General features: G+C 34.2%; 1 protein-coding gene across 1 annotated transcript in view; it reads left to right on the forward strand.

Moving 5' to 3' along the window:
- Window positions 1-14139, forward strand: part of LOC148828512 (neuronal migration protein doublecortin-like) — a 79494-nt gene that overhangs the window by 51906 nt on the left and 13449 nt on the right. The window contains exons 4-5 of the mRNA XM_088924724.1: window positions 7727-7829; window positions 13320-13373. Of these exons, the coding sequence (XP_088780850.1) occupies window positions 7727-7829; window positions 13320-13373 (157 nt within the window). The remainder of the gene's footprint in view (window positions 1-7726; window positions 7830-13319; window positions 13374-14139) is intronic.

The raw sequence follows: 14139 nt of genomic DNA on the forward strand, positions 1-14139 counted from the left end.
ACTTAACTGTGAAAAAGTAGGCATTGTTTGTTTTATGTAAGGTTAAACTAGCCTGTTCAGAATCATATTCTTTTAAAAGGAAATTCCTGTGCATTACCTCAAAGGACTTCCATTATGCTGCAACATTATTAGTTGAAATGCTTTCACAATGATATAATATGTGTTAATGATAGGATTACACAAATTTGGATTGTCCGAAAAACAAATTAGCAATGTGTAAAGTGTAATTACATACAAATACTGGTTGATGTGCAAACTTCACACCCAACCAGGATGTTGTTGGATCAGTGACCTTAAATGTGGTTTTCAACACAAAATAACAACAAAGGCATAAGGAGACTGTTGAATATAGTGCAATATGTCACAATTAAACAATAAGAAGGGCAAGGATTAGTCTTAATGGGATTACATGGCAGAGCATAAGCACTGGTTTCTAAATGGGATGAGGGACTGGTTGGCATTGTTTAAAGGGAGAAACACTCTGCTCTGCTTCGTTTGGGAAGTGCTTGACATTTTGTACTTATGAATCTTCATAAAGAGAGACCTATACATGTACTAGCAAAGTGACTGGATACAAAACTACTCCAACAACCTTCTCAGCAATAATTCTACATATCAGTCTCATCTCATGCAACAAACAAATGTCTCTGGTGATAGAGTAAACAGAAAGCCTTTATCAAGCTCTTAAGTCAAGACACCCCCTGAGAAATTCAGCTGAATCTGGGAGCTATTCCAAAAATAATTTGCCCGCTCCAGAGCTAACAGCAGACATGGGTTGAATATAAATTAGTTTGGATCTCTAAGCAGCCAGAATCAGATGGAACTACAGTCTCCCTTATGTTTCTTTTGCTGCTCAAGTGTCATCTTCTCATCTTTTTTACATACAAGTAAATGTATATTTACTTATTTAAATGTGTATTTTATGGCTTTTAACATTGTATTTCACAGACTCATTTGTTAGTTTGCACACAATTTGGATAAGTAAAACTGTAAATCAAAAACCTACACATTTTTGCTTGTGGGAACTGAATCAAAAGATGTTAAGCTAATTATCTTTGTAAACATAAAATAATAACAGTATTTTACAAAACATTTTTTATGGCTGCTTATACAATTATTTTCTGCCTTTCCCTGAAAAATAAAAATAGGCAGGTCTTCCATTGGTTGCATATCCACTTAACTGTGAGGTAAATTTTAAATTTAATGTTATTTTATTCTTCTCTAAATACAATATTTCAATAAAAACAAAAAACATTTATTCTTATTCACATTACTTTGAGATGTAAAACAAAGACTAACGTTAGCCCAATTGATTAGTTTACATTTTACACCTTCTAGATTTTTTTTTGCTTGTGTAAGAAAAGATACATATTTGTCATGTAATGTGCACAGAGCAAGGAAAAAATGGAAAAAATCAATATATATGTGATGTGATGTGTTCCACCCATGTGACCCTCATTTTCAGACCTATTGTTGCTTGTACTGTGTTTTCAATCACAGAAGGACAGCATCTTCTTTCTTGTAATGATTAACCCTTGCACTGACCCTAACACTTATTTCTATGTGCCTCTGATTTACTCTGATTGGCTGTTTTTCTCATTTCTCAATTCAAATCTGATCAAACACCATTTGTGAAATACCAAATTTTCCAAGACAATGTTTAAAGTAGTGTACTCAGTGACTGGTGTCACTGGCAATAACTACATAGTCTGGATGGTGGCATGGACCAATTTGCTGAATAATCTCCAAGCCATTTCTGTGTCATTAATCATTTACTAATACAAAACTACATCATTTTCTACAGATCTCTGATGGTGCATCTCTGTTTTAGATGAGAGCAATTATTCATGACCATTATAGATATCGGGTCTCTACACTTTCTTTGATGTTTGCATGAATTTAGCATTTTGAAATAGATGTGTGTGCAATTTTTTTTATCTTTTCTTTTGGGGGGATGTTACTGTGCTGTCAGTGTAGTGGAATTGACTTCTCATTAAATTTGGACCAGTCCTGGAGAGCATGAACATATATTCTTAAGTGAAAGACGAATAGGATGAATTACTTCAAAGGTTAATGAAGTCATAAAAATAAGAGACAGGCTTTATGGGTAAACTAAAAATCTAAAATATTAAGCATTTGGAAACAGTGGAAATTACATAAAGGAAGTCAACAATTGCTTGGTTAATTTGGTAAGAGTTCAGGTGAAATAAAATAAAAGACATGTTCTTTACAGCTTAAGAAAACACCTACTCTTTGTGCGAGTTGGAAATTAAAATCAAACTGATGACTCATTGTAGCATTACTGCTGTTGCCTTCCTCCCAAATAACTGGGATATATTTCTCTGCTTGACATGATATGTATTTTTTTTACATTGATCCTAAAGCAGGAAATTGCCCTGCTTTAGGTTTCATAATATCAGTTCTTTAATGATGTTGAGAAGGCTCTGTGTGCATGCTTGAGCTCTTTATTTGCCTCCCAAAGCCCCAGTCATTCTGAAGGGCACAGAGAGGGCAGCTAACTAGGTTAGGCAGTTGTTTTTGAGTATAGGGCAATATTCAAACAAAGTCATAATGCAAATTTGTGTAATATTTGGCTTTGAAACTTAAAAGGGCTTCTCTTCCTCTTGCAATGACTTGGCTTTTAGTGAACATATGCAAAATATTCACAAAGACAAAGACATGACAGCAAAGAAGCTATAAATGGACTATATGAGTGCCTGGCAGGTAGAATAATGTTCCTTTTATGTGCTTGATGCTTACTGATGCAGCTACTACAGTACATATTGACAGCTGCACACAGCAGAGCTATAAAATAATGTACTGTATATACAAAACCACTACATACCAGAGAGCAATGACATTACCAGGACCTACAAAGAAATGAATTATGAAATTAGTAGCACACTTTCCAGAATTCTGTTGGTTTTATGTAATTGTTCTCAATAGAAACAAGATCCCATTTGTATACGTTTTCATTGTTCATTGCAAGTTGTGTAAAGATGCCATTGAGTTTAAAGTTATTTATAAGCAACCTACACTGTATAACCTTGCCTGTTTTTGAATATTTTTTGTAAGATGTTATCATAATTAAAATTCCACTTTTTAAGATGCTTTTTTTTTGTTTCGTGCAGCTTTTACACCTGTGAATTGAATATTCCATTTTGCCGGAGGGCTGAGAGCTTTTCTGTTTAATGTTATAAATTCCTATTAATTACCCATTCATTTATTCATATAAACTGTTTTAATACCAAAAAGACCATGGCTTTTAATTGTTTTAGCTAATAAAAAATTGCAAATCTTCTGTGAATAGTGATTACTGCTGTGATTACAGCTGTGTCTAGAAAAACACAAGACTGTAATGTGTCCTAAAAATTGTGCACAACAATTGATCTCTATTTTGAGCTGGGGTGTTGAACACAAGGTACCTCAAACAAGGTACACCTTAGTAGCACTTGGATTAATTATGTTTACTGCTGAAGCAGTTTTGGTGAGAGTCCTGTAATCGACAACAATAAGGAGCTCACTTATATCACAAATCCCTTTTTCATTAAGTAATCAAATAATTAATGGACACCAACAATTCTAATATGAAACATTTCTGCAACATCAGGACTCTTTTTCTGCAATCTGCAGATATCCTGAAAATCTGTTAAACTTAGGTTGAACTGTAAAACTGGTAGTTCACTGGTAGTTCACTGAAGAACAACGAATTTTGATTAATGAATATCAGCTACTCTCTGGTCACAAAGGCTTTATGTACTGTGCATAATATAGTCTTAAAGATGCTCAAATTGAGAAAGAGAAAATAAGGTTCAACACAGCAATGTCATTAACACTCTTGATATTTTTCATGGCATCTTTAAAATTTCTGGAGATGGCTGGACAATCCATCATTATGATGAGCGCTCAGTCCAGAAGTCTCATGATAAAACAAATTAAATTAAAAAGTCCCTGGAAAACATTTGGACCAATGAACAGTATGCAATACTTCAGATTACCTTTATTAAATATCATACTTCTATTGTTGGACAAAAAGTTCGTTTTACATTAGTTTTCTGAAGGAGAACATTAATGAAAAACAAAGGGGAACGGCTGGAAGGTGTTTTTCTTTTCAAAACAAAGGTTTGTTTAAAATACTAAAAATAGTCAATTATATTAAATTATATGTTCCATGTATGCAACTTATGCTGCAAAACTGAATTTTAAATATGTGACATATTAAATGTTAAATGCATGAACATTGTAACTAAGTCACAGAAGTATCGAACAGAACTTATCAGTACAAGATCATGCAACCATGTTCTAATCATTATCTAATAACGTGGTTAAAGAAAGAAAGTTATTATAGCTGTTTTTTTACTAGAGAACCAGTTTATCAGCTATTTTCAATTTTGTATTATGAGACATTAAAATTTTAAATGTCTTTTAAAATGACTGTATTTAAGTAAGATATACAGTATGAGTGAACTTTAGGTTATTGGCTTCAGATTTCTTTTGTGAGTTATTAATTCCTTACTGTTATACTTAATACTTAAATTCAGCCTTAACAGAGTCTTTATGTCCTTGTAAAAACTTGTAACATAAATTCTTTATTTACAAATATTTTAGTGTTAATAACTTATCTGTTAAACTTTTATAAAGTATAATTTGCAATTCCTAAACTGAATTGTTACTCATTTATTTTTAATCATGTACAGTTATGTTTTATTTAACTCAATATATATTTCCTTCTTTAGGCAAAAAAACAACAACATTGAGATCTTCTACTGAAACTCTATTGTTTAAAATTAAGCACTAATCTTGATAGATCTTTAGCTTTTACACTTTATAGATGTGTAGAGCCTAATGAATGAACACGACAATGAGGCAACTCCTGTCAGTTCACACTTGCTGCTCAGATACAGTTTAAATTGAGTTTTCAATGTGAATTAAATATTGTTAAATTACTTCAATAATAGTGGTGAACACTACTGTTGGTTTTGAATAAACTGCTGTTGTTGATAACATATATAAATTATGACTCATTGTGTCTAAGAAAAATACGTCTTTTTCAGTTTTGCTCTTCTAAAACTGCTCTCAGCTTCCTTTTTAGAATCACACAGTATTTTATTATTAACTTGTGGCACTTGCAGAATTGAAACCTTTGGTTCAGACAAGGCCACATTTCCATTTAAAATCAGCTCTGAGAGAGGCTTGATTATGTTTTGTTCATGGGTGGTGAAAGTCACTGGAGAGCCCTAGGGTACACAATTTGCATCCCATTTCTGCAGATACAGCTGGAAGGAAGCTCAGAAGGGAATATAATCAGTCTGCAGGGACGGAAAGCTGATTTCCTTTGCCGTCAGTCAGCAATGTAATTGATAGCCTGATAGGCAGCACTTAATTACCACCATTGTGAGCCATTTCATAGGTTAACTAAATGCCACTTAAAAAAACTGCATTTGTCTAAAAATAATTGATCATTATTACCATAATAAAGAGTACAGGAAATCAAGTTGAATTTATTAAAAAACTACAGTATATGTATTCTGTATTAGGATTTTCTACATCAGATGCTGAAAATGGGGTGGAACCGTGGTGCAGTGGTTAACTTTGCTGCTGTGCAGTAGGGCCCAGTGTTCAATTCCAGACCTGGGGAAGGGTTAGCTGTGTGGAGTTTGTATATTCTCCCTGTGTATGTGTGGGTTTCCTCTGGGTGCTCTGCTTTCCTATCACAGTCCAAAGACAGGTGGATTAACTGTCTTCTGTTGAAACTTGGCCCTGGTGTGAATGCCTGTGTGTTTTGTGTCTGTGTGTCTGCCTTGCAATGGACTAGCTTCCTGTCCAGGGTGTATCTTGTCTTGTGTTCGTTGCTTTGCTAGGATAGGCTTCAGCTCCATAGATAAAGCAGAAAGAAAATGGATCGATATTGAAAACAACACTCTTATCTTTCCCTTGAATTTGTTTTCTTTAAGAACACAGAAAGCATTTTCTAAACAATGCTACAAGCTTTGCAACATATACACACCCAAAACTGGATTAGTTTAGGCCAGTTTAAACAGAACTTCACTTACATTGTATTTACAAGTTTACTATTAGGTTCCATACGATACTACTCTGTTAACAGAGTTCCTGTCCCAACTACATATTTATTCTCATGATAATACCATGTTCCCTGGTAAGTGAAGAGGATTATACAAGACAAGCACAAACACTATAGTAATTCTCTAAAGATGTTGATGTGTCCACCCTGGCCTTGTTATGCTTTAAGATGATTGAAAATGGACACAGCTGACTGGCGCCACAGAGGCAGCCCCTCTCTCCACTTATAGCATTCATTTGTCTGTAAACAATATGGCAGCTGTTAGAACTAGGGAGACTGGATTAGCTTAAGTGAGCCTAAAAATGTAAAATGACGGAGGTCAGTACTTGACTGAGCCATTGACCTTGATGTCCCTGTTGCCACGATGCAGTGAGAGGATCTGAGGTTTAGGGCTCAGGCACTCACTAGCCCAACAGATTAGTGTTTCTTGATTACATGGAACACTGGACTACATACAATACAGGGCAACATACTGATCATCCCACAAAGCTGCTCAACAAGTGTCAACAAGCGGTGGGACCAGGGATTATGTCGTAAATTGGATGAATGTATTAAAGCCTTTGCATTAATACTGAGTAATTAGTTTCTGTGTGTTCTTAGCTGTAGCCTAAGCAAAGCCAAAATAATAATAATTGAATTTCCCAGAAATATTGGAAACACAAGATTTAGAATCATTTGAAAAAGAAATGAAAATGCAATGAAATGAAAAGTGCACCATATACAGTACAATTATGGGTTAATACCATGTTGAAAAGTTAAAGGAATGTAGTAAAACAGTGTTTCAGCTATGGCGCCTTCTTCACAGTCTCTTTTTCTAATTAACGCTTAATAAAGTAAAGCATCTACAGTAGGTAGAAACCATGCTGTATGCCCTCTTGGGTTTTTACAGAGATCAAACAGGCATTATGCTAAAGGTACTGAAAAGATGCAGAAAAGGGACATCCACATATGAAATGTGATAAAACATGTAAGAGGACACAAACAGTGGGATATAATAATTTATTACAAAATTGAAAATATGCTTGTCGATTGGCCAGAATTAATAAGGTTTGTTTAGCATTCACAGAAATCTGACACTACTAATGTTATAGACTCCAGATTAGTGCTCTTAGAAATTTAATTTGAAGACTTGGCAGAGGGATGGAGAAGAAAGTCATTCCTTTCTAGCGTACTGTACTGAATTTTGATCTCCCTCAATACACTTACTCCTCAATTAAAAATGTTCGTATTCATTTAAAAAGAAGTCTTCCAATTATAGACTTTTGAAGGGTATACCATTACTTTTTCTCATATGATATAATTATCCTGCACTTTTGTCTTGCTTTTGTTCTCAGCATATTTGCCTATACTTGAAAAAGTTCTCTTACTTTAATAGCAGTTCTGTTAAGCGTGTCACAGCAAGTGTGAGGATGGTGACATTAAGCCTCGACAGTTTTAAAAGCCCAAGAGAGAATGCCATTTGCTCTATCTGATTTATTTGGTGTCCAGTAGCTTATTTACAAAGCAAACTCAATTGCTTTTAATTGTAATTAAGTTGTAACTGTTGCCAGTTTTTAGGCAGCTACAGGATGTTCAGGTTTTTTTGGCTTGTTTCTTACTTTGCTTCTGATTAACATAGATATGAATTTCCTTCCTGTGTTTTAGGTAACATGCCTCCAGGATTTCTTTGGGGATGATGATGTTTTTATTGCATGTGGCCCTGAAAAGTTTCGTTATGCCCAAGATGATTTTTCACTGGATGAGAATGGTAAGTCTCACTTACTTTATCTTAAGTACAAGAGTCAGTATGCATGACAGATGATTTCAGCACTACTCATGTCAACTGCAATCAGTATGCTATCGCTTTTCAAGTATCCTCTTGTTTTTATTCCTTTTTATGCATAGTATTTGTCTAGATTTTGTGTTAAATTTATTGTATATAAATTTAATTCTCTACCAACTGCTCTTATTGGGTCTCCTGATGTCACAATTATGTTCTTGGAATGCTGACATTAATTGAGCTTAGTTTAGAATAAAAAGGAAGGGATTTTAAATAAGTAAAATAAAAGTGTAAAAAGTTATAGCAATAGATCAATAGCAATTATAGCAATAGCAAGAGAATGGTGACTGAAAAAGTTGAAAAATTAACACAGAAAGGAAGACCAACACAAAATAATTACAATATACTGTATGTATTTCATGGTTTTTTTTCTTGTTAGCAATGATCTGCTAGCCTAATATTAGAGCCATGTGGTTTTCTAGAGCCTCAATACATTCAATTCATTTGTTTTCATATTCTGTTTCATGAATACATAAATGTCATATTTCTGTATTGGTCCATGCATGTAATATCGTGAGACACAATTATTTAAATTGTTAAATTGAGAACAATCAGAAAAGCAAAGTAAATAAGTTTTTTTCTTGCTCCAATTTTTTTACTGATAGTCGTGACATATATTTGTCTCTACATTATTAATTCAGAACACATTGACAGTTTTGTTTCACTATGAAGAGAAAAAATAATATTTTCATTGAGAATACCATCTGTATTTACAGTTCTCAGAGAAGTACTATTTTCTGCCCTTCATGGAATTTCACTTCTGTTAGTACTAATCTTGTGATTTTGACATTGCAGATGGAAGTTAGAATAGGCTTGAATAGTCTTAAAACCCATTTGGCTGAAGAAAGCCATGGCTTAATTAAAAAAGAACTGTTTATTACATAGAACGTTATAAAAATATTTGATGTGTCCAGGAAGTCAATGAGCTGGATCTATTGTCGGTATCAGTGGAAAAAAAAATACATGTAAAAATTAGTATCAGAACAGCCAAAAAAATTGTTGATCTACAGCCTTCTGTTCTGGTACTGTAAAACAGAGTATCTACCAGGATATACATCACTGGGAGAAGTCTTCAATATGTGGCATTGCTCTGCTCTTTTCTGCAATATTATTCCTCCTATACTTCTTACAGAAACGTAAATAGTAAACTTCTACTGAGATGTTTTTTATTTAGTTTGAAACCAACAGTTAATTCTCATAGATCTGCAGTTTGTGGTGCAAAAGTTGCAATGTAGCTTCATGGATGTGTAGACAGGAACAAATTCTGTTAATTTTGAGGAACAATTTACAATGAATACAAAAAAAATATTTGATTTGTAAATTTACTGGACTGAACATTACTGAACAATATGAATATAAGATTGCTAAATGACAAGCTTTGGTTTCTTCTCTCCCAAAATAAACTATATCAATAATAATCAGTATTGTCATAATGCCGGAGAACACTTGTGGAGGCTTTGGAGCCAACAACTTTTGTTTTTAATACCACTGAGTATACAATATATTCATTGCTAATTTTGTCTAGCTCTTGTGCATAGCAGTGTAGATACTGAAATCTGAAAAATACACTAAACCAAAGATCTCCAATTCTGGTCCTGGAGGGCTGGCTTATCTGTGGGTTTTCATTACAACCCAGCTTTTAATTACCTTAATCAGATCAGCAATGGCTTAATTGTGTCAATGTAACAGTTTCTCCCTGCTCCTAAGAGGCTGATTCAATACCTTTAGTCCTAATATAAACCAATACAATACAAAACATAGCTTCCCATTCCCCTCTCTGAGAATATGGAAACTCAGATGAAGAAAATACTAGTGGCAATCAATGCATTAATTTAAAATTTGTTTCATAAATTTAAATCGCATCTTCACAAGATCTTATGAACAGCAGTTGTGGATAATCTGGTTTGGCGTCACATTTGAAATGATATGTGCCCCTGACAGCACTTGTTCCCAGTCTTTTTGCATCTTAAATCACTTGCTGGTGTTTCTCTTTTATCCAATAAACTGGCCATGGAGCTCATCATACCAAATGTACTGTAAATTCACGTTAAACACGAAATCACATTTGGCACCGACACTGACAGACATCTGTTGAAAGAAGATCAAAAGCAAATTAGAGAGGATCTGTTCCACACAGAATGTAATACGTGGGCTCCTAGGACGTTCTTTCTGCTTCAATAAAAGGAGATACAGCAGCCAGAATATGAAGTGATTTTGTAGTGTCTTATTTTTATCCATGAGAAATCCATGGGAATGCCAAAAGAAGAGCAAAGTCTTGTTTAGATGCAATACATTACATTTTATGTGAAAAGGGATATTACGACAAAAATCCTACAGCTTCTTCTTTATACAGTACTTCTCCCTTAATACACCATAGTTTTATTTACAATTAAGAGCAGGGAAAGGCAAAAGGAATAAAAAGTTCATTTTATTTCAGAATTCCACTTATGAGTTTGCAGCATTTCAGAATGAGAAAATTGTTTAAGACTGCAATGAATTTTAGACTGTGGTCTAAAAATCAGCAGATTAATTTTTTGTTTCAGCAGATTTGTTTATGAGGTCTGTAGCATTAAGGTTAACCTTTTTTTTCTTATTTAGATTTTTTTGTAATTACACATTTAGACCTGTTCAGAAGAATGAATAAGAATATTATGCTACACTGTCTTGGTTCAAGTACTGTAGGTTATGCATTTATTTGTTACTAATTAACATTACTAGGTTTGGCTGCAAATTTGAATTCAAGGAAAGTTCTTGAAATGCAGATTAGGCGTGTCTTGAAGAGGTCAAGATTAAAGGCCTCAATTTGCAATACAATTTGTCGAAAATATCTCTAAATAGAAATTCATAAATCAAGTTGTGAGTTGATTAATAGATTCACCATTCTTTGTCATTCTACACTTTTGATAAATTATCATACATTTCTAGACCTCATATAAAAATACATTTTCAGAATGTGCTAGAATATAAAAAAAGGTTCAGAGACATTTGGGCCTGTACAAGTTTTACTCTAAGCACTTTGACATTTATGTACATCTATGTGAAAGTTCAGCTGTCCGCTACTGAACCAGTGATGGTTTGTTTACTGCAGTTCCAAGAGATTGGAAGAATTCTTCCAAGAACTATATTTAATTCTACATCCATCTGCCCATTCTCAGTCTGTTTGTACTGGTGAGGGATGCAGAATACTTACTTCTGAGAAAGAAAAGGCTTCACTTGCCAAGGTATAAAACTTTCTCTACAGGAAATAATAGGTCCCAAAAAAATCAAATCCAGTATATGGTGTTTTCCATACTAGAACCGATTCATTATTAGCTGACATTTGCTCTGTGTTTTAGAAAGCTCTAGATTAGTAATTTTCCAGATATTTCTGTCTATTTTTTACGTATAAAAATACCTTAAAATTCATAAGTTATTCGTTAATTTTCAAAACTATGTTTAAACATGTTAGGAAAATGAGCATTGTTCCAATCACGGTAAGAAATTAATAGCTCTACAGGTTACATTTTTAAAAAAAGAGACTAAGATGGTGAATTGAATTGGATAGTCTGAGGTTTTAATTCACTTGACATTCTGTGCCTGCCGTGTATCATTTGTGTAGCAACAGCCAAATGCCACTGTTTTTGTGATACCATTTGAACATAAATCTTTGCACTAATGAGCACATTACAATTCAGGAAATTGTCTCAGTTAATTTTCTGTTTGTGGCTTGGCCTTGGGGAGGTCTGCTGTGAAACATTTTGGCTTACTGTCAATTTTTCCTAGTGCCACATGACCCACAACTGAACTCTGCAGCAAATTGTGGGATACACACGCCTATCTGCTTTCAGATTTGGCCTACAGCTGACAAAAGGAAGCAGAGCAAATATTTCAAATCTTTTAAAAATGGGCATCAGCAGCTTAAAAAGTGATATTTGCTCTGCCTTTGACTTAGTAGTTGAGATCTTGATTTTGTACTTTTTAATCCCCTCTTATTATTTTTTTAATGTGAGTTTAAAATACAGTAATTAAATTTAAAAAAATTAATCTGCACCCATATCAGTTAGTCTAATGCACATTTAATTTATGCAAATATAGTACCAAGCAGACCTCAAAGAAATTTAATTAATTAGATCTATGAGTGGTGTGGGAGGGAAGACAACAGTATTGTGTTGCCAAATTCCATTAGGTCTATAATAAAAAGATTGGAAAGGGCCCTACCTGCTGTCTGTTTTAATTTAGTGCTCTTCCTAAAGTATGTACCATTACAGTTAAAGTACTGTATGTCATCATTCAAGGGACAGGTGATTCACACTACAGTAAAACAGGTCTAGCACTGATGTTGCACATTAATTAGTAGCACTTCTTTTGACACTCGTGTGGTTGCACTGTTTATGTATTGACAGCACTTACTCAGTGTGTTAATACCACTTTCTCTTCCTTGTGGTATCACCATCTTCCAAATCAAAAAATAAAAATAAAAATTTGTGTAAAAAATGTTTCTTGCTTGAAGAACTTTATTCTCAATTGTTTGCATAGTTACCCATCTGTTATCAAGACCTGCTCATTTTTCTCACATCCACAACTGGTCACAAGTTTGACAATATAGGTGAACACATTTTAAAAATGCATATAATGTAGAAAGTCAAATATGCAGTACATTTTAGCAATATCTTTAAAAGTGGTCAATCTGAATGTAGAGATAAAGAAAAGGGTATAAGTATGTTTGAAAATACTCTTCTGGTCACTTGTTTACAATTATTCTGTATTTTCTTTAAGTACAAGCAACCTTAACAAGCTCACATTATTCATTGTGGAAGGAGCTGCCATATCTGCTAGATTTCATGTCAATAGTATCGATTTAATTCAGTAATTGGCTGCAGAATTGTTTAAAAATATGGAATGAAATAAGTGTTGTGCTTGGCAAATATAAATAAAAGGAAAAAGATTCTCATGAATTTCTCAATGACAGGTTTAGGGCAAAAGCAACTATGGCATTACTCTTCAGCACAGATAATGAGACCTCTGCTTGCAGTATTGTCAATCCCCTGTGGCTTTTCATGCCTGCATTTTGAGAAAGAGAACAAGAACACATGAGGCCTCAGACAGTTGGCCTACCTCCTCTAGCAAGACGACACTCTCTCTGCAGGAGTCTGATTTATTTCAAGGGTGGAATGAAATTTAAGATGACACATCTGTAGTTCTGACATTTAAACCTCCCCCCCCCCAAAAAAAAGTGCAAGGCCTCTGTTTTTGTGGTTGTTGTTCCTCCAATATGAAGCATGAGTCATGTATCTAGCAGTTGTAAACAGGTGTAAGCTGTAAAATATAATGTTGGCATTGAAGACCCCTTGTGTGAAACCCTGACACTGGGTTTCTTTAAACATGTAAAAACGGAAGAAATAAGTTTGCCACGTTAATTATTTGGTTACTTTCTTTCAGCACGCTTTTCCTCTGGAACCAAATCCAAAACAGCCCAGGGGGGGTATAACCAAGGTTAGTGGAAATCTGTTAAAAAAACTGAGGAAATGTCTGAAGAGATCTACAGAGAGATGGGGTCCCTTTGTTGAATATACTGCAATATTACAAAATTGAACACACTTTATCTGCAAATGTATAATGTTGAAGTAGACCAGGCATCCTAGAATTACGTATTGTGGAAGTTAGGGTGGCACAAAAGGTGAATGTGTATTTATGCTGTTGTATATCCATTACTCTAAGTTTTAAAGAGCAGTACCCCAGTTGAAATTAAAATGATAATGATAAAGCTACATCTGGAATGGATCATGGCTGCCACTCCTGACTGAAACAATTTACGATATGAAAATGTGAAAAAAGCCTTGTGAAAAGGAGTGGAGTTTCTCCACCAACTTTTTGCACATCCGCAGATCATAGCAACAAAATTGTATGATACTGTATTTGTCGAAAGAATAAGAAACTGAACGTATGTATATAAAATAAAAAAATGAAACAAAAAGTTTTTGTCTCTCATTATAACTCTCTTGCAGTATATCAGTACCAGCTCAAATGTTACAGAAACAATTTCTCTGACACTTACAGTATGGTGTTATGTAACAGAAGTTCAGGAGGAGATCAAATCCTAATCTCACACTATGCTCCCTTATTTATTAATACTCACTGGCTGCACAAAATTCCCCACATATCTTTTGTAGCACTCAACATTTCTGTATCGTTAGAAACACTTTCTTCAACACTTGGTGTTACTAAGACGTTACCTTTATCACATTTGGCTTGTACCAGA

This window comes from Atractosteus spatula, chromosome 9 (assembly GCF_055471065.1).
Source record: "Atractosteus spatula isolate fAtrSpa1 chromosome 9, fAtrSpa1.hap1, whole genome shotgun sequence".
Lineage (NCBI taxonomy): Eukaryota > Metazoa > Chordata > Actinopteri > Semionotiformes > Lepisosteidae > Atractosteus > Atractosteus spatula.